Source organism: Musa acuminata, unplaced genomic scaffold (genome assembly GCF_036884655.1).
Source record: "Musa acuminata AAA Group cultivar baxijiao unplaced genomic scaffold, Cavendish_Baxijiao_AAA HiC_scaffold_1137, whole genome shotgun sequence".
Lineage (NCBI taxonomy): Eukaryota > Viridiplantae > Streptophyta > Magnoliopsida > Zingiberales > Musaceae > Musa > Musa acuminata.
Genome location: NW_027021349.1, coordinates 2,498,823 through 2,524,235, shown reverse-complemented (window position 1 = coordinate 2,524,235; position 25,413 = coordinate 2,498,823). Strand labels below are relative to the sequence as shown.

Below are 25,413 nucleotides of genomic sequence, written 5' to 3'. Positions count from 1 at the left end.
ATAGTCATCTTCTTCCAAATCTAGTTCTTCTATTGCTGCGGCTGTTGAGATATAGGGCAAAGTATTAATAGTCGTTAAGTTTTTGTAAAACGTAACCGTGTTACCTTCAATCCTAACTCCTCCTTGCATTGCCCTTATAAAATTACATCCTATTATCATTTGAATATCATCCCCAAGCTTTATTGAGAACGCATAGGTATAAGGAATCCTGAAAGTGTTGTTCCCAATAGTCATTTTGCCTCCCCTTAATTTTTTGTTTGCTGTCGTTTTGGAGGTGATCCCACTGAAATGCACCACATAAGGGTTTTCTTCTATTGCAGCTTTTGGTACAGCCTTCTCGTCTATGCAACAAGTGGTAGCACCTGTATCTAGTATAGCATTAACTTCAAAAGGGGGAATATTCAGAATTTCCATATGTACCTTTAAGTTGAAGAGCATATTCTTAGATCTTCTTGATCCTCCCGTTTCCTTTGTTTCCATAGAGAGGATTTTCTGAGTTTCTTCCTCCAAGAGAACAAGGGCCTCTTCATTCTCTTCTTCTTCGCTTTCTTCAGTTCTTCTTTTTCCAAGCCTTTGTATTTCTTTCAGGAGATCGGCCTTCTCTAGCCTTAACCGATCTACTTCCAGTACTTCCCCTTCCAATTTGTCATATTTTTTCTTCAGCTCTACCACCTCGTTTTGTAAACGGAGGTTTCCCTGAGCTATGGCTATAGATTGAATATGCATTTCTTCTAGCTCCTTGGCCTTTTGTCGTTCAAATTCAATCGCCATTTTGAGCCTCCTTATTTCTGCTTCACAATGATTAATAAAGTCTTGTTGTGTTTGAAGCAAGTTTCTAGGTTCATACCTTGGGGGTTCCTCCATCATGACGGGGGTTCTTTTGTCAAAGTAATATATGCTACACATTCCACACGAAGTGATCTTGCATAAGGGACAATGTCTCCTATGCCTTCTTTGCGACATTCTCTTGCAGCATTTGCACTCTTCCAATCCTGGCGATAGTTCTGTGTTGATTTCCCATATGTGTCTGCATTCAGCTTGTTCTTGGGAAACTTGTATTCTTGCTCTGTATCCTGTTTCAGGTCCTATCCACCAAGTTCTACTATATTCTATTAAAGCGAAAATTTTATGGGTAAAGGAGTGAATACCATGCTGTAGGTCTTCTATGTCCTCTCCTTCAGAAATTGAATAAATTGCGTCGCTTTGGTTTTCTCCTTCTTGTACAGATAGTATTTCGTATTCATCTGGAATATCCAACTGTTCAAATATAGCAACTCTTTTGATATTCTTTCGGTCATTGGGGCACTCTCTTGCAAAATGCCCTTCTTCTCCACAAAGGTAGCACTTACATTTCTTATTTCTTATCAAGTGCTTTCTCTTCTCAATCCTTGCGTGGGATGAGTGAGGTTTACCTTTATAGGTCGTTGATCTTCTTACCCCATATTTTCTTTCAGGTTTGTTGTAGTATCCTGGGATAGGAATTTCACTGCAAAAGGACAGGTCCTTTAATGCTCTTCTAAATGCAGCATCTTTGCATTCAGCTTCTAAGTATTTGTAGGAGAAGAGTATTCTCGGGATCACTCCTATAGTGTTTCCCCTATACTTTGCTTCAAATGCCTCTTTAATTCTTTTTCCTAGCTCCCCTGGCATTTTTGACCATAGCTTTTCAGATAATTCAGGGCCTAAGAACATCCTTCCTGTTTTGGATGCCAACCTCATATAATCATTTAAGAATTGAATAATATGTTTGAGGTTAGTACAGGATAACCTTTCAAGGTCTCTGTAGGCTCTTGCGCTGTTGTGGATCCCTGAAATGGATCTTCTAGTATGAAGATCGTCCTTAGTTGTGAGAGGATATTTTGTGTTCCTCCCGTTCCGTCTCCATTGGCTAGAAGTAATTGGTATTCTTCTGGATAAGCCATTCGCCATTGGATCCATGCCAATTTTTTAGCTTCCCCGAGAGTGCACAGATATGTTGTATGAGAGTGCACGTGTTTTTAATGACATGCGGTATGGGAGTACACAGATAGGTTTCGACTTATAGTACATATATATGCTATATGGGAGTGCATATATATATATATATATATTATGACATGCTGACACGGATTTAGCTGGTTTTGCCCAAGTCGTGCGGCACCCTTGCGTGTCCGTCCGCAAAGGTCAGCCTCCTCGAAGACTCCCATTGTCCCTTAGGACCAACAAAAGAGAGAACGTGCAAGAGAGAACGCCTCAATCGGGATCCACAAGCAAATATCTCCGAAAAACACTTCATAGACAATGCAAATTACAAACAGACTTTACAAGCTCTGAACAGTGGCACAACAAAGGGTAAAATGGTCCATTACAGACCGAAAAGCTCTCGCACGTGTCCACATGACACAACCTTTATTTACAAGCCTAAAGAGGCCACCAACCCAACTAAAGTGGGACTTATCAGCCTTCGGCTGCCCCTCTACACGCTGTACAAGGCATGAACATGCCAACAAACACGGACATATATAAGCATTACATCAAACACCCTGTTTCAAAGTTTGTCCGTGACATTCTCCCCCACTTATCCCTTCGACGTCCTCGTCGAAGCCTTTGTGAACACTGCAACTCTTCGCCCTTGCTGAGTCTTCAATCTTCTGTTCCAGCTGCAATGCGCCTCCTGGCTCCCAGCTGCTCTCCGCTGTTGTTTTTGGGTAGTCGAACCTTTGATCCGCCATGCTGCTTCAACTCGCCAATGACTCTGACTCTGGTGTGGGGTTGGCTGAGTTGTGTTGATCCTCGTTGATTCCTGCGGATCCACCAAATGAAGGAAAAGACCATCCTTACTGCGCCAGTTTCTCAAAATTTCCACATGTTGCTTGAACTGGGTGGATGCTTGTTGGAGCTTTAACGAGCATCGCCTCGCAAACTTCTGAAGTTTTGGGTCCTTCCTCCACAAAATATGCTCATTGACTCTTCTTTCAGTTAGTTGTCGCATCCAAGTAGGTTCGCATCACTTCCGCTTTCGATTGGCATTTCGTTGGGAAATGAAGCGGACAATCTACTCTCAGTAGCACTGATCACCGTTGGTGAGGATTTGACAACTATTGTCTTCCATTATCTTCGAAGGGTCTTTGAACTTATGCAGAGCTCCTCTGCTGTATAGATAAGAGAACTGGGGTACTCGGTTTCGCCCATTCTCTTAAGAGTTGAGAAGGCAAAGGTTACTTGACTTCGCCCGCCTCCTCGAGGTTGTACTTCATGCATCGAGCTGGTTACTGGCCTTCGCCTGCTCTTTGCTCACACTTCTGAAGCACTTGAAGTGTTTGCACTCCTTGCGTTGAGTTAGTTACTGTGATTCACCTTCTCAAAGCCATTGAACTTCTGGAATGCAGGAAGTTTCCACCCCAACTTGGAGTAATTCTCTGATAGATGAGGTCGCCTCTGGGATTGTACCGTCTTCTCCATCAACCCTGCCGCCTACTCCACTGAGTAGCAAAGGTACAACACCGCGTACTGCTTGCTTCGTTCCTTGGTCGTGCACTCTTGCATGACCCGAAGTCCTTCACTTACAGCTATCTTGATGAGAAACTTGTTGACACCGGTCTTACGAAGTTTCTTGGCCTCTGCCCTTCAGCCTTGTCTCGGTACTTGGAGATTGCCTCTGCATGCTCCACCTCCTCGGCCCCTTTCACGACCAAGCGCTCTCCCTCCGTGAGAGCAAGGGATCAATGACTTTGACGGAAGTCCCGCCTCTGCGGTACCATGGCGCTGCCATGCCCATGGCCCTACTATCCGTCGCCTCGCATCTGAATCCCTTTTCTTCACGATCAGTAGAGATGTCTCCGTGGCACTCCTCTGAGTCCACCTCCATTCTAACTGATTGCTTGACTTTGGGTAGCTAAGTCCCTCTGGACTCATCGTCGCTTCCTCGCCCCTTTCGACCCCCTGCTTCAACACCTCTGTGTTCTCCAAGCAGTCTGTTTGGTCGATGGAAAGACAGACTGCAACTCCCATGCATGGCCTCTGCCATCGCGTTGTAGGGTTTGCACCAATTCTGTTCTCCTTAGCTTCCTTGGTAGCAACGTTCGCTTACTCGACCTTGTCCTCTGACTTGTCGGGCTCCCTTAAGCGAATATGAGCTCTGGAGCAGTCCAACTCTCCAGTTGCTTCGATCATACCTCTGCATGATCAAGTCCCTCCCATGGGACTCCCTGGTACTTGCATACGAACTTTTCCCTTGGTGGAACCCAGCCCCCATATGCTGATGACCAAGGTTTTCATCCGATGCAAAATTCGGTGCACGCCCGGAAGACCCGCCTCTGCGGTACCATGGCCTTCACTCCTTGAATCCATAGCCCTTCTTGCCGTCGTGTTGTTCACCAAAGCGGAGCTCCCAGTAGCTCCCGATCATACCTCCATATGATCTCATCCCTCACGGGACACACCGGTGTGTATCGCATTGCCACGAACTGTTCCACCACGATCCGCTGCACCATGTCGCCTCCTGGTGACATCTCCATTGCATTCTGATCCTTGTGGAATAAACTCGAATTGTGAACCCTCCATGTGTGGCCTCTGCCAATACATCGCAGGGTCTCCTCCACCTTCGATTTTGTTCGCTCCTTTGGCAATCGACCTTCATCCACCCACTCTTGGGTCACACCTAGATGAAGCACCACTCTAGGACAGTCCATCGCCTAGTAGCTCCCGAAGTCCACCGACTTCACTGTAATTTGTGCACCATTGTCTGGATCCTGGGCCTCTGCCCCTACCAGCACAATCTCCGCTGTGCACCGCTTCCTTCATGGCAACTTTGAATGACAACACTGTGGCATATTCTTCAAGAGTACCCGCCTCTGCGTCCTCTTGCCCCGTGCTAAGGCCTTCTGAACTCAACTTCACCTCCGCAAATTGAGTCGCCTTAGTTCCTTCATCAAATGCTCCTCCGAGATAAGGTGCATGTGCCCCGAAGCTCCCTTCGTCTTTGGCACCATGCAAGATGAGTCCGCTCCGTCAGAATGAAAGACCCATGGAACAACATGATTCTACTCTTGCCTCTGCAAGAGTTCATGTCCTTGACCTCTGTCTAAGGAAAGCACTGTGCCTCTGCTCCATGTTCCAACTTCTATGCTGGCTCCCTTCATGCGGCTTGGGTACTTCGCCAAGTTACACCCAAGTTGCTCCGCTCCTCGTTTCTGCATTGAGTCGATGGTGGCCCTCGCGCCCACCATTCCACGGGTCAGCCCTCCCTTGAGTCCGATCTCCACATCGACTCCAAGTGTGCCTTCATTTAAGTTGCTTCAGGTCGCTCCCCTACTTGATCTCGCAATGCATCCACCAATGCATTCTCTCGAGCGAGATCATGCGACGACTCCTCGCCGCTTGCTCAGTCCATCGAGCTTCGTGGAGTTGTTGTTTGTTGAGGTACTCCTCCTCAACATGTGAAGTCCGTCTCACATGATTCTCCCTCTAGAGAGCTGAGACTTATCCCTCCTGGATAACTGTCCCATTGGAGCAACATCTCTCTTCGTTTCGGAGACCACCATCCCCTTGGACTACTCCGATCTGCTGAACAAACTGTGCATTGTTCTGCCTCCTGCAAACGCACTTGCTAGATTGCGACTCCCCGTCAATACAGCCCCCACTGCACCCCTCAAGGCCTAGCAACATGCTGAACTCGTTGCACACTTCAGCCTCCTACGGACGTATCCTTCACATGCCGAAGAGAAAGTTTCAATGCTCCATGGCGCCGAGTCTCGGCCGCCTTGGGATGGCCACGAACATTCCGTCGTCCGCATACAAGCCCATGCATGAGTACCAAATTCTTCGAGTTAGCAATTCCCCTCACCTCTGTGAGCTTTGCATAACTCTTTTGGTCGTTGAGCAACTCATTTCACCTTGGATGGTCTCATTCTTGCCAAGCGCCTCGCTTGCCTAGAGCACCATCAAGTATAGTTGTCAACGTTGAGCCGTAGCTCAAACTCAGCCATCCCAACCTTTGTGCGCTCCAAATTCTTCCAAGCTTGCCTGTTCTCGTGGTGCCTCTTGCGCGAAGGGTTGGCCATTCCTGTGAATGCCAATCTCAGATGCCCGCTCCTCTGAGCGACTCTTTTTCCTACATCTCCATGCCCGTTTTTCCCCCAAACGGTCGCGCGTGTGCTGACTGCCCTCAACGCAGCCCCGCTAGGTCCCCCACGTTTGCATGCTAAGTGTTTCTATGAGTGCTTGTCCCGCTCTGATACCATATGACACGGACTTAGCTGGTTTTGCCTAAGTCGTGCGGCACCCTTGCGTGTCCGTTCGCAAAGGTCAGCCTCCCAGAAGACTCCCATTGTCCCTTAGGACCAACAAAAGAGAGAACGGGCAAGAGAGAACGCCTCAATCGGGATCCACAAGCAAACATCTCCGAAAAACACTTCATAGACAATGCAAATTACAAACAGACTTTACAAGCTCTGAACAGTGGCACAACAAAGGGTAAAATGGTCCATTACAGACCGAAAAGCTCTCGCACGTGTCCACATGACACAACCTTTATTTACAAGCCTAAAGAGGCCACCAACCCAACTAAAGTGGGACTTATCAGCCTTCGGCTGCCCCTCTACACGCTGTACAAGGCATGAACATGCCAACAGACACGGACAGATATAAGCATTACATCAAACACCCTGTTTCAAAGTTTGTCCGTGACAATGCGGTGAAGGAGTGCATGTATATATTATAACGTGTAGTGTGAGAGTGTACGTATTATATATTATGACATGCGATATGGGAGTGCATATATATATATATATATTATGATATGGGGCATTAAAGTCGATGAATTTGCTATGCTTCATATATTATGTATATAAGCATCTTAATCATTTCGATGTAGAATTTTATCTTTTTATTTTGTGTATGCTATACTATCAAGTTATGCTTACTAAAAAAGTTATAAGATGAGAGATTTATTGTTAAATATCTTACACTAATAAATTTAAAATATGATATCCTACTTTAGTTATGTAAGGTATGGGTGGAAGTAGGACTAGGATATTACAAGTTGTGGTATTAGAGCCCAAGTTATAAGTCTGTACACTGTCTATCTGCAAATGTATGGGGTCTAATACTCAACTATAATATAAGTTTTAATAATTGAGTTGCATTGATTTTCTTATTATTATTTGATGCTCTTATACCTGGTAGCAAAGGTGTGAACAACTTGAAATTAATCAAGAAGATATCATGAGAAAAAAGGGTAAGCTAGAAGCTCTAGTAATATTTGAGAGGAGACTTTCGATAGTAGAGAAACATCTACATAGGGAGATCAAAGATATGATAATTAATAGGCTAGTAGAGTTAGTGGAGAAACAATCTCTACAATAAGAGGAGTTATTGGCTTGAGTACAGGAGGCGATGTTGGTAGTAACTCGAGGACATGATGTTGTATAATCAGTAAGTGAGAGATTTAGAAAGAATGATCCATCATAAAAAAATATTAAGAGAATCTTTGAGTATCCAAGGATTCCAAATTTAAATAAAATTATTTGTGCAACTTAAATGTTGATGCATGTCACTGGTGGGATATAAGAAGGGGGACTGTAGATGCTAAACAAATGACCTGGGAAAGATTCAATAAAATTTTTTATCAAAAATATTTTAATGGATCCCACGTATCAACTAAAATGGCAGAATTTGTTAACATCAAATAAAAAGGCCAATCGATTATGTATTACATTAGAAAGTTTGAGGAGTTATCCTAATCTGCACCCTATATGGTTAGAACTAATACCATGAGGGTGGATCAATTTCTATAGGGGCTCAGAGAAAAAAATTATCGGGGCATGAAGATGATAATGAATGCCTCAAATATTCCCTATTCCTTAGTAATGGAAAAAGCTTCGGAGGCAAAGGAGCCTGAGCAAAGAATTTTTCAAACCCAACAGATGCGTCGTAGCCATGATATGTCAAGAAAGAGTATTATTTTTGGTAATAGGCCTCCACAACATATTCTGAGTAGTAAAATAAAATGATATTTAGCAAGGAATTGCATAACAATCTCATTAGAACAGAAAAGAGTATCGGACAAAGTTTTTGTGATGACCAAGACAAAAGCAAAAGCTAGCCCATTAGTAATCTCAGGTTATATCCACTCCCTAAAATTGATAACTTGTTTGATCAATTACAAGGTGCATTAGTATTTTTTTAAATTGATTTATGTGTAGAGTATCACCAACTAAACATAAAGATATGAGGACATTCTTGAGACCATTTTCAGGACCAGATATGAAAATTTTAAATTTTTAATGATATCACTTGATCTAATAAATATAATAATCATCTTTATGGACTTAATGAATAAGATATTTAAGTAGTATTTAGATAAATTTGTGATAGTAATAATATTTTGATATACTCACACTCTAAGAAGAAACATGTAAAATATTTAAAATAACCTTGAGTATGTTAAAGGAAAAATAATTATATGTAAAATTTATGAAATATGAATTTTGGCTATAGAAGATAACATTCCTTGGGCATAATGTATCTAAGGAAGGGATCTCCATAGATCTAACTAAGGTGGAAGCTCTTAGTGACTAGCGCTGACTATTGTAATGGAGATAAGGAGTTTTTCTAGGATGACAGAAGGATTCTCCAAGATAACATCACCTCTCACCTAATTAAAATAAAATAATATTAAATTTGAATGGACTAATCATTCTGAAAATAGTTTCCTAGAATTGAAAAGGTGGTTGATTTCAGGTCTAAATCTTGTAATACCATTTAGGTCAAAAGGATTTGTAGTGTATAGTGATACATCCAAAAATGATTTATGATGTTCTTTGATATTGAATGATAGAGTTATAGCTTATGTCTCATAACAATTAAAACATTATGAGAAAAACTATCCAATCCATGATTTAGAATTGATAACACTGATGTTTACCCAAAAAATTTAGTGATATTATCTTATAGGGAGATGTGAAATATACATTGATCACAAGAATTTAAAATATTTTATTTACTAAACAAGAGTTAAATATAAGACAGAGAAGATGGCTGGAGTTAGTAAAATGTTATGATTGTATGATCAATTACTATTATGGGAAAGTGAATATAGTTGCTGATGCATTAAATTGAAAGTTACTTGATTTAGCTACTTTATCAATAATTCAAAGACCTCTTCATATAGAAATATAAAAATTTGAATATGAGATGATCCTTAAAGGTTTAATTGGGAGATTAGCAATAGTAGCCAACCCTTTTGAAAAAAATTAAAGAGTTATAGATTGATGACCCTTATTTGAACCGATTAAAGTCTAATATTGTGGTTCAAAAAATAAAAGATTTTCACATTAATGAAGAGGTAATCAGATTTCAGGATAGATTATATATACTAAAGGAGCTTGACATAAAGCAAGAAATTGTAACAAAGACACTCATTTTAACAAAGACACTCACCTCTATATTTAGTATAGGGATATGAAAAAGTACTATTGGTAGCTATAAATGAATAGATATATGATCCAATTTGTTGAGAAGTACCTCAAATGTTAACAAATTAAAATCGAACATAAGAGATCAATAGTACCTTAAGACCATTGCAAATACTTTAATGAAAATGAGAAGAGGTTATTGAATCTTGGATTTTGATTATGAAATTAATTAATTAGTTTACGATCTAATTTACATTGTGAGTGACGTAGAATTAACTTCGATCAGAAAATGTAAATTGATTAAAGTAAGAAGAATCAGACATTGGGTTGGAGTGGAACATGTCAAGAGTATTAAGACTGTATCTGCACTAAGAGGGTGGGGGTGAATTAGTACTTTCGTAAAACTTACGTTAATTCAAAAATTTTGTTCAATAAAGTCATATCGAAAAGATGTTTAACTTAAAAATGTACGAAAACGTAATTAACGTGGTGAGAGTAAGAAATATGTTCTCAATATAAATGAAAAGCATAAAATAAATGTAAACCAGATTTTATAATGGTTTGGTCATCCCAACCTATGTCTACTCTCGATTCCTCTTTACTCGAGGCCACCGGTTTTCATTATCGATTTTCTTTCCAACGGACGATGGTTATATTTTAAGTACCAAAATAAGATGGAAAGGTAATAACCAAAAATATTTTATATGACCTACGCCAAATGACTTATTATCAAATCATTCGAAAGTGAAGGACTCAGGGTTGATATAATAATGATCAGCCATAAATTGGAATAGGAAATAGTAGGTGTTGTTGTATCCTTTTTTATTTATAGGAATATGTGACAAAAATGATGAAGAAAGTAGCACAACCCTAAAGGGATAACTAGCAACTTGCTTTAGTCGAGGGAAAATTATGCTCTTTCAAGACAATAATTCGAGTGCTCTAAAAGTTTGAAGAGGCAACCAATTCCAACAACCAATTTCATACATGGAATATAATCTATTAATATTTCAAAAGGATAAGCAAAGAGTAAGCGAATACCAGTAGTCAACTTGATGTGTGAAGTATATTTATCTTCACCCACCTTCTTTTTAAGGATTAACCTTATTTCTTAAACCTTATCTCTTAAATGTTAGCGAGTTAAAGTAACATTGGCGGATCAATGTTTGACTAATCAATGGTAATATTGATAGACTATATTTGAGAGCTAGGTGTGTTGTGGCCAAGAAGAAATAAAGATGTAATAAAAAAGAGTTATACCATCATTATAAACTTAGAATGAGGATCTCGAAAGAATAAGTGGAGAGGATTATCACAAAGTAATGCAATCAAGTGCATGTCTATGACCTTTTGTTGGTATTGTTTTTCGGTATTTTCTTATAGACAACTTATAAGGGGTATGAAGTAATATTGTGAGCCCCATTTTGCTATTGCCAATGTTTTTTTTGTGTTTTGTGTTTTTTGCTATGCAATAACATAAGCATTATAGGTAGGTAGAGCTGCATTGCAAACATAAAAAAATACCAAAATAATCTTGCTTTTATGTGCCACGAGCTAATTTTTAACTATTGATTATGTTTGTAAAACATCGACTCTTCAGCACCTTTGATCTATTCAATTAATAATTTTTTATTAAATGTATCATTTAATACATTTGAATACATTTAATTAATACATTTAAATACCTTTTGCTATTCAATTAATACATTTGAATACATTTAAGTATTCAAATGTATCAACATAATAATTATTTGATCTATTCAATTAATAATTTTTATTAAAATTAACTCATCGGACATAACAATTAGGTTTGTCCTATTTGGAAATTTCATGCACCTGATGATTGCTTCACATCAACATGATCACTTGGTTAATATTGGATGATCAATCAAGTCTATCAACACCATCTCTTTAACCTGCACAAGAAGCAAGAAAGAAGTTTAGGTTGGGTAAATCCATTACTCATCAAGTAGTCAGCTTACACCTACAATAATATCTGCAAGGGTGAAAGAATCCATTGTTACCAAAACAAACCAACAAGTTACAGGAATTATAAGGCTGTGGGGATATGAACAAATCTTTTCATCTGCTTCTGATGAGGCATTAAGTCTCAAGTCCTACTTATTCTCAACTCACAAAACAAAAAACAACAATAAAAAAAGAGAAAAGGGATCAATCTCAAACTTCCAAGCATTCACCTCAATGCCAATTCCAAATCAAGACCCAAGAAGAGCCTAACACCTATATTAAATACATAGATGCAAAAGCTGCAACACGGCCGTTAGAAAGATCATCTTTAGCTTTTGGAGTAGCAACTAGATATGGCTGGTGGGTGGAAATGGAGATGGCCATGAGGAATGAGGCTTCAGGGGAGGAATGGCAGCTGTAGTGGTGCTGGCAATCGAGAATCCTGATGATGCTGCAGAAGAGAACAGCGGAAAAGGAGTTGGGCACTGCATCTGCCATGTCCAGCTTGGGAGAGCTTGCACTCCCATCATGGGCTTCTTTTCTCTGGCTCTTTCCTGCACTTGTATTTAGCAGTTATAAATCAGGCAAGTGTGGAATTGAGAACAGCATGTAAGAGAATCTCCAGGCAAACAAATTGAGCAATTATTTGCAAGTGGTGAGCCACAGCCTCTAATTTAACTAAGCTAAATGTTTGATGCTGTTCAACAATATATTATTAATAGGTGAAAATTTTCATAATTCCAACAGAAAAAGAAAACTAAGCTTCAAATATCTCTATAGAGTCTATGCATGTATGATAGCAAAAATAATTCGAACTTCAGAGAGTAAATGTGATTGCTTAGGATTTTTTTTTTCTTTTTGTTTTTAGGAGAAATCGAGGGAATCATCCACACTAATGGTATAGTCACTAGGAAGAGTAGTTGGGTGAAGTCTCTACAAGTTTCAGTACCTTAAACCTCATCAAGATGAAGAAGTAGAACCAACTATTCAATTGAGTTGAATCAATTGTAAGAGTTACATGAAATTATTCTATTGAGTTAAGCTAGATATACCTTTCAGACTATGTCTAATTAGATGGCTTAATTTTGATCATGCTCTCCATGTCCAGTATTTGGACTGCAGCGGTACATCAAGAATGGAACAAATGTATCCTACACGAGGGGGGCCCTTGCAAGCTTGACAATGGCATCATCATCAATCAAAAGTTTGTCCACTTTTGAGAGGAGTATTTCTGGTAACATCAGATGCAAAGCCTTTTCAGAGGTTGTCTGAAAGTAATTTCTGATGTACCGCAAGCAAAAATAGGCACATAGCTTAACAGGTTTACCCAAATCAATAATCTAGACACACTATAAGCAGCTACACAAATGCTCTACAAGACAGACCTTTGCATTCAGAATAAAATTTTAGCCCCCTAACAAATATATGAAATTAATGACTGGTTCAAAATTGACAGGTATTCTTGTGGTTCCTTCTGACATACATAATTACATATTATATGCAACTACATACATTATTGAGATATATATATATACAAAATATGTTTCTAGAATGCATTGGCAAGAGCCTCGTTCACTAGGTTCACCCATTCTTTCATATTCCATGTGACTAGATCTAGATGCATGTGCATGTCCCAAAATCCAAGAAAGAAATAAGAGAACCTGATACATTTTGAACCCTATGTCTCTGAGTTTTAAGCAGTAGCCAACTATACAGCAAGGTAACTACAATCTGGAAAGAAGAGAATCCACTTTTGCAACATTACCTCATTGGTGGAATAGTAAGACAGTCTTTGAGCAGTCCACGCATGAGAACTCTCATTGGGCATATCAATGTCATGACGAACAAGAATTGGTTGCGGAGGGGGGTTGTTAACCTGTAGCAAAAAAAGATCAACTGCTAATCAGCAATTCAAGCAACTATTTACTATTTTAAATGATCCATCAGCTCCTACAGTTCCAAAAAAATAAAAATAGTTGCAATTTTTCATCAGATAATACTAGTGAGGAGACAGAAAGAAAAGAAAAAGGATCGAGACATATTACAACTCAAGAATTCTCCAGGGGCATATCTATGTGATAAGGATTAGCAGAAGAAGATGGTTTACTATCAACAGTACAGACAACTATTTGATATAAGATCCCTTAGCACTTACAGTTAAACAAATATAAAATAGTTGCAATTTTTCATCAAATACCACTAGCGGTGGGGCAAGAACAGATACAGGATCAAGAATGTTTAAAATGACAAAATCACTAAAAATACCACTAGGCAGAGCATTTTCTTTGCAAAGAAAATTACCATAATGAAAAATGGTTAGTTGGCATCCCAAGAAAGCAAGAATTTTGTTAAGGGAATCATTACTGGAAGAGGAAGCAATCTATTAAAAAGTCTTGGGACTTGTATTCTTCAGACTATGACTGTTGTAACAGCGAAAGGTACTAGCAACTGCAGTGGAAAGAATTCACCCATCTGTACCTTTACTAGGGCAGAAGCTTCAAATGAGCCAAAGGGGAACAAGATGCCTGGCAGATTTTGATCCTTCTTTGGACTATGTACAACAGGTTGACAAATCCTCAAGTTCAAATCTACATTGTGACCTGAAAGAATGACAAAAATCGTTCAAGAAATAAAGAAAGCACACTGGGAATTTATAGAACTTCATATGGTCTTTTCTACACCTCTTATATCGTTGAGAGTGACAAGGAAACAAACTGCAATTCGAGAGTATACCTTCAGAATCAGTACCAGTAAATAGCTGTCTCTCGTAGGCACTCGGGTCAAAATTGGTGACAGCCTCCCTCCCATTGCATTTTATAGCTGCCTTGTCGTAAGCTCTGATGTCAAACAACAACAAAGATAGAAAACAAAATATTGGTATCAGAATGGGACTCTGACAAAATTCAGATTTTAAGAAAATTATCATGAGCAATGAGAAAATCCATGCTCAGGAGGACCTTGCAGCTTCTATTTCACTGTCGAATAGTCCAAGATATATGTACCTGCACATTCAAGCATTGCGTTCTCATAGCTAAAGAGTGGGTTTTCATGATCTTCTTTACTTCTCAAAATGCTAGGAATACGAATATCATAGATTTTGTCGTGGTTTGGCCAAAAAGATAGAACTGTGAACCTTAAGTGGCAAGATCCATGGTAGGAGACTAAAAACCCTTACTGATTCAAAGCAAGAATCCAAATAATAAGAAATGGGCACAATTTGCTTACTTCTTGCCAAGCAACTGCCCCATGCGAGCTTCCCAGCGACCACACTTGTGAAGGGTCACCCCTCTATATTTGGAGCTACCCCTTGAAAATCCAGTGCTTTGTCGGCGAAGTATGTGCACAAATTCTTCTTTCGTCAAATTGCTCATCTGACAAGAAGTGAGCTGATGAATTAATTCTACTTGTTCGTCAACCAGAACCACCGACCAATGTATTCCGGTGCATCATCCCATTACCTGTTTCAGATCTTCCTCGTAGTCGCTAAGATTGAAATTGATGTCAGCATCAACTCCCCTGAACTTTATTGCGGCTCGATCATATGCTCTGCGATTAGAATGAAAAACCAGTAAAGATTTCCCAAATCATGCAACGGAAAGAGGCAAGAAAAAGATGCATCTGAAAGAGGATGATTTAGACCTTGCGGCAGCATGAGCAGTGTCAAAGCCTCCTATTAGCGTCCGGCACAATCAGTAAAGATTAATTTTAGAGGATAACATATTATCTAATTACCAGCAAGCAAGAGGAATTCTTACCCAAATAGACCTGCTTCCCACAGTCCCTGTGGATACGAAAGTTATGGTCGATCGATTGGAGGGCTAAGTAAAAGAGCAAGTTTTTAAGGAGCAAGATGCGAACCAGATGTGGGATTCCCATCTTCCTGTCCTCCGGTAGAACGTGACTCCCCTGTACTGGGAGCTGCGGGATCGAGGCCCCCTTCTACTCTTCTTCGCCTGCTGTTGCTGTGGCTGCGGCTGTTGTTGCTGCTGCTGCTGCTGCTGTTGAGGATGGAGAACTCTCCCACTCGATGAAATATCGGCCTGGCGGAAGCTAAAATCCGTCCACTGTGATCTCGATGAGGACGGCAAAGAGGAAGCCGCCACGAATGGTTGTGGCACCGGCTGGGGCGGAAACAGCTGCCGGGTAATTAACCCGGACTCTTGCGAGACATCATTCCCGTCCTCCTCGATCTCTTCATCCACATCATTCTCGCCCTCGGCTGACGCAGATCTCTTCAATATGCCGAACTCGAAGGCGGGAGCGGTGACCGGCAGGGTGGAACACGAGTCCTCATCGGCCGCCGCACTCGTGGAGGTCTCCACGTTGAGGACAGACGACTCAGACGTCTCCGAGCCAACGACACCGGTGTACTCGCCAATGGCCTTCTCGGCGACAGCCGTCGACTCGCTCGAGGATGCCACGTTGAGGTCCAACATCCTTCCTCCTCTCCGATGGATACAGTAAAAGCCAAAGCTTTTTTTGTCCGATTTAATCGACGCTCGATCTCCAACGACTCTCCCACACTTGGGAATCGAGTTACTACTTATCTCCGGAAGAAGAGCCACAGCAAGTAGAGGTAGAAGCAGGACAAGGCGGAATCGTTGTCACGGAACATCTGTCTCCAGGCCTCGACGGTTGCAGCAACCGCGATGGATTTCCCGAAGCATTTACCTCGACAACTTCACTCTATCTAGCCCGATTCCTCCTTTATAAGATCGAAATCCGAAGAAACGGAAGACGATAAGATCCTCGATTATCAGATCCGATCGGGAGTTCAACAAGGGAGATCAAAAGAACGGAAACCCACGAAGACGAGAACAACAACAAGAAGCAACAAACCGAAAAGACCCGATCGGCCTGGAAGAGCGGCGGTGGCGTACGGATTTCCGGCTGTCGTCGGCGCCGGCGGCGAAGGGTGAGGAGATGAGACGTGGAGAGGGGGAGGGCGCAGCGAATAAGATATATAGAGGAGGCCGAAGCAAATAATACGGTCTGCCGGGGGGGCGACCGGGAGAAGCCGGTGTCCCGGTTTCCATGGGGGCGGGCGTTTTGCGGGAGGTCCAAAGGACAAGATATCCGCGGTGGACAGATCGTAACCGTCGGACGAGATCGGACGGATGGGATCGCGTCTGTTGACCACAGAGTGATTAAAGGTCGTCGCCTCGTAACCACTAAGGGATAAGAGCCGTACACGTACCGAAACAAGATTCTTAGTACGAGAATACTTTTCCTGCCCGGTTCGGATCTACGCGCTCGCTCACCTGCGTTGCAGTTCGACGAATTGCCGACTCCGGAAGTGGGTCCCAAAACCGCATGGAAGGTGGACGAGGCGGGTAGGAGGTGAATACGTCGATGTTGTTGGTAATGTGTCTTATGTTGATTAATTAGTGATAAGTCGGATGATTAGGTGGTATGCATTTCCTTTTTTGGAAGAGTATGGGAAAAGGACATGATGGGGGCTGACAATGATATTTTGTGTCGAAAGAAAGAGCATAGTGGAAGGTAAAACATGTACTTGATATAAATAAACTATCGGATATATAGATATCTTGTTATGTAAAAATAAAAAATAATAAAAAAAAGATTAAAATTTATAATGACCCGAGTCTGATGGACTAACTAGTCTATCAACTTCGTTTGATCTAAACCATTGACTCATCAGACTCTTATAAGTCAATCTTAATCTTACTCACTTTCGATGCGGGACTAATCAGGGTGTTACAAAATTCATGTTCATAAAATTCTATTTTACTTAGTACTGTTTGGATGAATTAATTATGCTTTGTCATTATTATTCAAGTACTACTAGATCCATATTGATCGTGGACTATGAGCATAGCTCGGATAGATTCAATGAATAGCGGATGTACACAGTGAATCCCAACAAGGTTAATAATAACATGACAAGCTTGAACTTTTGGAAGGTCAAAGTGCGACTTCACAACAAGAATTGATATGACAATTAAGTGTCGCCTCATCAACATGATGTATTTAGGTACCAAATCAGATTGAAGTAATTAAAAAGAAGATTAACTATATAACCCATTTTTTTAATTTGTTAAGTTACCAAGAGTATGATAAATTAAATTTGACAATTCCATACTTAAATGACAAATTTTCCAAATAAATATATACGGAAAATTGTGTCAATTTTCATGGTTCCAATTCCCATCACGATTGAATGATCGATGTCAATCGGTGACCTTCCAACCAACTTGAAAAGCCAATATGAATGATTTAATTGCTCCCCTTTTATCAATGGAGACTCCTTTTTTGTTTGACGGTTCGGTTCAAAAAATAATTATTTAATTAAAAAAATTAATATTTTAATAATATTAATATTTTATTAGATCAGTGCAATATGAAAATATCAAGTGGTTTAGTCTCACGTTCGTTCGTTCAAGGATTATATTATATAATTAATAATTCAAAATAGGTTAAAAGTTATTTTTCGCTAAGAGACTCTTTTAAGATCAACCCTAAAAGTATAACACCTTTTGAATCGAGAGATGTGATGGATCTCATCACATGATACCGATCGTGAGGGTTGAAAAGTCGTTGGCTCTCCATTTGTGTGAGACTGATGAGATAATATATTGGTTGGAGATTTGGAGAGTCGATGCATCATGAAGTCTATCCCAAAAAGTTGAACAATTACTCATGGATCTCAAATGACATCCATCATAGTGCCTAAGAACATTATAATTTAGAGTTCAATCCGAAATAATAAAATTATATAGCATATAATCAAAGTGGATAGTTAGTCCTCGCACCAAATAACAGTAAGAATTAATGATGGACTTAATAGTCGATATTAATAAAAAAAATAAATATTAGTATCATAACTAAATAAATAAATAATTAAAATAAAATAATAAATAATAAGAATTAATAAAAAAAAATTAGTATCAACCATGCGACGTCTATTAGGAAAGATATTATTGAAAAAAATAAATCATGATAAAATTATAATAACATATTATCATGATTCTATCAATAATGATGATCATCATCTGAATGTGATCTCTTACGTTATGAAATAATTTAAATGAGTATTTTTTATTTATTATTGATTGAGAAAATTATATAATTATTATTTTTTATAATCTCTTTGTGTATATAAACTCATACACACTATTAATAAAAATTCGAGCTAGTCATTTCTTTCATGGTATCAAAGAAATAGTTACTCCAACGAGTCTTTTTTTTTTTTCTTTGATCCTCTCTCTTACTATTGTTGATTTATACCTCCTTCTTTATTGTAGTTGAAGGTAGCTTTATAACTTCTATTAAGCTTTATGTTATAATAAGTCTATATTTCTTGCAAGCTGCTTTGGATCTTTTCTTTTCCACATTTTAACATGGCTAGTAATATCTTTTTAACAAGACACTCATCTTATATCATTCTCAACTCTTATACTCCTAAAAATACTTTTATCTCCATTAACGTTGTAGTTTAAGCTCCTCTCAAACTCACACCAACAAATTATACCTCTTGATATACTCAATTTTATTCTCTTTTAATTGGTTATGATATTATGGGTTATGGAGATGGCACTATCAAGAATAATCGTAAATATACTTTTTGGATCCATTAAAATCATCTTCTTAGAAGCATTATCATTATCTCTTTTTCTCCTCAAATCATTCCTTACGTAGTCTTTATAAAATCCTCTTATGAGATGTGGTCTAAGATTATAACAATGTATATGAATCAATCTTGTGATCATTTCATGCAACTCTCAAAAACTCTCTTTAAGCTTTCTAAAGGCACAAAATATATTTTTGACTATATGTTAGCTATTAAAACTCAAGCAAATGGACTTATTATGGTTGATGCACCTCTTGAAGATGAAGAGATTATTTTTATATATTAAATGATTTTGGTTTATATTACAAGGAGATCTTAGTTGTGATTCATACTCATGATAATCTTATATCTTTTAAAGAACTTCATAATAAGTTTTTTAACTATAAAACTTATCTTAAGTGAGAGTCACTATCTTTTAATATTACTTTTATTATCATCAATTTTAGTAATAAAACTAGTTTTAACAATAAAGGCAAGATCTATAACCAGTAAGGCAATTATTGAAACAATCATTTTAGAGGCAACATACAACAACGCCACAACAAAAGTATCACTAAATTTGAGCAATAATTTAACAATAAATTCACCTATCAAATTTATGATATGCAAGGCCATTCTACTAAGAAATATCGTCGCTTACTTTATCATGACAAGTGATAGTAAAGGTTTCAAAAGAACTCATATTATTCTATAATCCTTCCCTCTTCCTCAACATCCTTTTACTCTATGATATTCTTTATTCCTGATATAAAGAAGAACTTAATATCTATCTCTAAATTATATTCTTCTAATACTATTTTTATTAAATTCTTACCCTCTTCATTTGTTATGAAAGATCTCAATAGAGATGGAGTTTAAAAGTAGCTAACTGTTGCACTATCCAAATTCATCTATATTTTGGCCATCATGAATGCTCCATATCAAGAATAACATAATTGCTTAGAGTATCCTTATTTTAATATTCTAAATAATATTGTTCATTCTTACAATTTATTTTTATCATCATTATCTTGTCATCCCTTTTCATATAATTCATGTAAATACAATGAAATACACAAACTTTCATTTTCTACATCATCTTTCACAAGTAATTCATCTTTTGAACTTATATATATATATATATATATATATATATATATATATATATATATATATATATATATATATACACACACAATGTTTGGGATCCTTCACCAATATAATCTTATGATAGATTTAACTAATATTTTATTTTTATTGATTATTTCATAAAGTTTATATATAGTTATTGAAGCAAAAATTTGAAGTATTTATTATTTTTCCTAAGTTCAAACTTATTATTAAAAAATTCTTTCAATAATTCATTATTTCATTATACTTTTTGAAACCAATCAAATCTCTCATTTTATCACCCCTTCACATATTCCTGAACATAATAGAATCACGGAACATCATAATTAGTACATCATCCTAACTAGTCTGACACTCTTTACTCAAGCTTCTTTTTCTCTTTAGTTTTAATCTTACGCATTAGTTACATCAACTTATCTTATTAATTATATGCCCAATTCAGTTCTTAACATGATTTCACCATCTAAAAGACTATTTGGATCCACTCCTAATTATAAGAAATTACATATTTTTGGGTGTCTATGTTATCCATGATTAAAATCTTATACTCATAATAAATTGGAAGCTCGATCAAAATAATGTATTTTTCTTGAATATTCTATTGATTAAAATACCTTTAAATATTTTTATCCATTAACCAAAAGAATTTTTATTTTTCGTCATGTTGATTTTGTGAAATCTATTTTTCCTTATAAATCACTTGACTCTCTCTTACGTAGACTAACTTCCAATAAATTTATTAATTAGGTTTCTCAAATTCATGAGCCAACTCATATTATCATTTTCGTTCAAGTTGAAATATTAACCTCACTCATCAATCGAAACACTTTATTCACTCGGATCCTACTAGGTCCTTCCTTAAAGATGTATAATAAATAATGGGTACCTTATCCATCAAGCTGCCTCATGAGAGTGTCGCGCATCAAGAGAATTCATAGCAAAGTTTGGTTTCAATATCTTCTATTTTAAATTCTTTTATCCAACATGTTCTAGAGATGTCATTGACCCAATACCAATTTATTTGATGGTTACTAGTGCTAGTTAAAAGTGCACTGTAAGCCAATCATATGAGTGATGACACGTGTAATCTACTACACAATCTCTTTTAGTTAATATTAATAATGATATTTTCGCACTTTAAATTATGATAATAAGATCAATTCACATTTAAACATAAATTTTAAATATTCTTGGTTATATGTTACTCGAGGACATCGAGGTAACTAGACAAACTAGTGTACTATATACTTGTCCATATGATGGAGGTAACTGGTCTCATAGCTACTAGTGTGGGGACACTATGAATATAGTGCAGGTGCTCATTGGAGAATGAGTTTATTGAATGATCTGCTTACCGAATGCTAAATGGTTAATGATATCTTATCGTTAGATAGTAATTCTGTAGTCTTAGTTATGCATATGGTCCTTAGACTTAAGACACCAAAGATGTCTTATTTGAGTATTTCATGCTTTGATACTGAACTTATGCGACTGAAAGTTCTAAATCTAGTACAAACGGTCATTAGGAATGATAACCAACCTTACGAAGGTAATTGAGTGTCAATAAAGGATTATCCACTCTCAGTATCATGAGAAGAATATCCCATGTATTCTTTCTCAAATAAATCCCTAGCTAGGTCACTCGAATTGAGAGAGAATGAGTTCTCCGAGAAAATTTGATAAGAGTAAGACTCAAATAGATTCTATATGGGCCTGATAGCACTATGACCGATATATGGTCTTTAATATATTTGATGGATGATGGATGATGGATTATATATACATAATAATTGAGAGCTAATATGTCCAATAGATTAGATCCTATTGTACCGTTTGAGAATTATGGCGTAATTACCTAGTACATCCATAGTCAATGAATTGAGTGAATTATTATGAGAATAATAATTCACTAAATCAGAAAGGGTTCTAACGAATGCAACTCACGACCAACTCGGTATTGAGCCTAGAGGGTCACGCATATATGATGGACGACTCGACGAATAGAGGATTGTATACGGAATATCTAATAAACCTCATTTACCCTTGTTTTAATAGATCTATTAGGTGAGACCCAATAGAGCATGGAACTTAGAGTTGTTATTGGATGGGAATCCAATATCTATTAAGCCAACGGTTATTGGATAGAGATCCAATACCCATTAAGAAGGATCCATTAGGGTTTTCATAAAGGGGTTTTCTATAAATAGGAGTGGGGCTTAAAGGATTCTAGGCTAGACCCCTAGAGTTGCCAGCCTCCTTATCTCTTCCTCCCATCTCTCCCTTGTCGTAAGCCCCCTCCATAGTGTGAGAGGATAGCAAGAGGGCCAGCTCTTTCTTACTTACTACTGTTGCATAGTGGTGCACTATCACGAGGAGAGAACCCGCAGTAAGGAGGAGGTGCGTCGCCGATGTCGCCCACCATATGGATCACTGCTAAAGAGGATTTTGCGAGAGCTCCTTCATCTGATGGACCAAGATCTGAATTCTCTCCCCTAGGTGAGAACATCTCACTCCTTCATGTGGTTTTGTTATTTTAAGTTTTATACTTCCGATCATCTCTTGATGATCCGATACTTTTGTTTGGGAAACAGTTTTTGTTTTAATTTTTTTGCTACACATGTGATGCTCCTCATTTTCCTAACAACTAAATCTAAAAATTAAATCTTTAAACAAAATAATTATTTTTTTATTTTTATAAAATAATCTCAATAATTTATTTTTGAGCCTTGTACTATCAACTAAGTATTAAAAATTCTCAAGCAGCAATGGCTAAAGAATATAATGCTTTATTATAGAATGCTATATAGGACTTAGTCCTATCTCATCTAAGTTATAACCTTATAGGGTGTAAATGAGTTTTTCATACCAAATGAAATCCTGATGGGTCCATTAATAAGTATAAAGCAAGACTTAGTTATAAAGAGATTTTATCGACGTCCAAGCCATGAGTACCATGACACCTTTAGCCTAGTTATAAAGCTAATAATAATTCATATCATTTTATGTCTTGCCTTGTCTAACTAGGACTTCAACAATTAGACATGAATAATGCATTTCTTCATGATTGTACTTTCGATGATGCATTTATGAGATAACCTCTAAGTTTTATTGATAAAATCTTCCTCAATATGTATGTAAGTTGTGCAAGATTCTTTATAGCCTCGAGCCTCTCATACTTGGTATCATGAACTTCGAACACATCTAGTCTTAGTTGGATTTCATAATTCACAATTTGATAATTTATTATTCATTTATTCTCATGAGGTCATAATCATATTTTTACTAGTTTATGTGGATGATTTAATTATTACTAGTAATAAATCAATAATAATTTATTTATTTATTTAGCAGTTGTGAAATAAATTTTCTATCAAAGATCTTGGGTCCCTCACTTATTTCCTTGGTGTTCAAGTCATTCACACGATAAATAGTATATTTCTTTCTCAACAAAAGTATATTCATGATTGTCTTGATCGTATCAAATTACTTGAAGCAAACATTATTACTATGTCAATCTCGATAAGTGTTCCTCTTGCTAATCTCATTGATGTCATTGAGTATTATCAAGTTGTTGGTAGTTTGCAATATTTGGTATCCACTTCTTCGGACATTGCATATGCAGAAATAATCATAACTTATTTCTATGAAAGGATTCCCTTCTATTGCTTCATGCATTTTTAGATGCCAATTAGATAGGTATTAAGGATGATAGGATATCTACTAGTGCTTATGTTGTATTCCTTTATCATAATCCAATCTCTTAGAAATAACTCTCTATTGCAGGATCGGAGATTGAATATCAAGAGATTGCTTATATAAATGTTGAACTTTATTAGATTCAATAATTATCATTTAAAACTATTTATCATATTTTATAATCCTCTATCTATATATTGTGATAATACTGGGAACATATGAATGTGCTAATCCTATATTTCACTCTAGAAGCACTTAACTAATGATTTTTTACTTTATTTGTGATAAAGTTCAAAATGATAAATTATATGTCTCTCATGTGTTATCTTCTGACGAAATTAAAAATGCTCTTAACAAGTATTTATCTTGCCAACAATTTTTTCTACTTCAGTTTAAGATCAATATCTTTGATGAGAGTACCATATTGTGAGAGCATATTAGGAAGGATATTATAAAAGAAAATAAATCATGATCCTCTCAATATTTTATAATGATTCTAGATAATAAAAATTATGATAATATATTATCATGATTCTATCAATAATAAGGATCATGATCTCAACATGATGTCCTGCATTATGAAATAATTTAAATGAATATTTTTATGTTTATTACTGATTAAAAATTATATAATTATCATATTTTATATTCTCTCGTTATGTATATAAGCTCATACATACTATCAATTAAAAATTAAGCTAATTATTTCTTTCAACGTCGTGTGTAAAAACTGACGCCTCATCCTCACTCTTAAACTTTTAAACTGATGCCTCCACAAGAAGATATTTTTCTATCATCATTTTTATTTTTATTTTCAGTAATGAATTTTGTGGTGTGAGTCTCATGATTTTTTTTTTGTTACGTGATATTTTTTTTAATGCACCAAGGTTTGTCTGAATTAAATAACATATTACATATTTGATAAGGTATATTTCGGATCTCGATCATGTTATGATCTATGCCACGATCCACCTCTAACATCAACACAAACGCGGGCCCTCGGGACATGGACCAAGCGCCACGTCGGATACACCCCTACAGATTCAACACAAGAGTCGCCTTCCTCTCACGTCGAGCTGAATCCCGTATAGGGAGGCGTCATCTTGGCAAGTCCCGTTCCGGAAAGCTTGGGATGGCACTGCATGGCACTATTCCGTGCATACTAGGCGATGACCGCACGAAGGTACGAACTCGCTACTCGGGCACCAATATAAAAGTCCCTTATCGGTAACTGGCCAAGGGATGAGAAAAACAAGTGATAAACCACTGACTTAATCTACGAGGAGCCCAAGTTGAGAATCCCTCGATAGGGGTCTATGTACAGGGACGTGGCCACTCCCAAGCTAGCTTGATCTCGCGTTGGAGACGCGACCACCTCGACCTCTGATCCAGCCCAACCTCGGTATCGTCTTTGATCGACCGAGAGATACGCTCCTGAACGTCGACGACTCTGGACATCGACCTGTGGACCAAGCCGTGTTGACTCCTCGATCACGTCGTGTGAGTTCACCAATAATATTGTAGTGGTGAATAAAAACATTATATTTCCAAATAGAGCAAGGAATATATCTTTCCAAAGAATCTTTGATAATTATATATATTATATTATATTATATTATATTATATTATATTATATTATATTATATTATATTG

The 25,413-nt window shown here is 37.5% G+C and overlaps 2 protein-coding genes across 6 annotated transcripts in view; one reads left to right on the top strand and one right to left on the bottom strand.

Moving 5' to 3' along the window:
- LOC135581146 (elongator complex protein 6-like) overlaps positions 1-12,610 on the top strand; it is a 28,483-nt gene extending 15,873 nt beyond the window's left edge. For both annotated transcript variants that reach the window (XM_065178956.1, XM_065178954.1), the window contains exon 6: positions 12,472-12,610. The gene's annotated coding sequence lies outside the window, so the exon portion shown is untranslated. The remainder of the gene's footprint in view (positions 1-12,471) is intronic.
- Positions 11,326-16,312, bottom strand: LOC103999866 (APETALA2-like protein 1). Of its 4 annotated transcripts, XM_009421757.3 has the most exons (11): positions 16,203-16,312; positions 15,222-16,068; positions 15,119-15,144; positions 15,003-15,033; positions 14,822-14,909; positions 14,589-14,734; positions 14,321-14,365; positions 14,097-14,200; positions 13,842-13,963; positions 13,129-13,239; positions 11,326-11,917 (listed from the first exon to the last, which is right to left on the bottom strand). In XM_009421757.3, the coding sequence occupies exons 2-11, from the start codon at positions 15,797-15,799 to the stop codon at positions 11,711-11,713; spliced, it is 1,458 nt and encodes a 485-aa protein (XP_009420032.2). In that variant the 5' UTR covers positions 15,800-16,068; positions 16,203-16,312; the 3' UTR covers positions 11,326-11,710. The 4 variants fall into 4 exon arrangements, with proteins under 4 accessions (XP_009420032.2, XP_065035024.1, XP_009420033.2 ...); XM_065178952.1 differs by having other exon boundaries at positions 15,222-16,301; XM_065178953.1 differs by lacking the exons at positions 11,326-11,917; positions 16,203-16,312 and adding an exon at positions 12,441-12,594 and having other exon boundaries at positions 15,222-15,949.
- Between the last annotated feature and the right edge of the window lie 9,101 nt (positions 16,313-25,413).

Bases quoted from the DNA above. Each gene is read 5' to 3' on its own strand.
- LOC103999866 (XM_009421757.3), bottom strand. From the start codon at position 15,799: ATGTTGGACCTCAACGTGGCATCCTCGAGCGAGTCGACGGCTGTCGCC. The intron at 14,910-15,002 runs GTCTAAATCATC...TTCTAATCGCAG, and splicing joins ACTGCTCATGCTGCCGCAAG to AGCATATGATCGAGCCGCAA. The intron at 14,201-14,320 runs GTCCTCCTGAGC...GTTTGACATCAG, and splicing joins AGTGAAATAGAAGCTGCAAG to AGCTTACGACAAGGCAGCTA.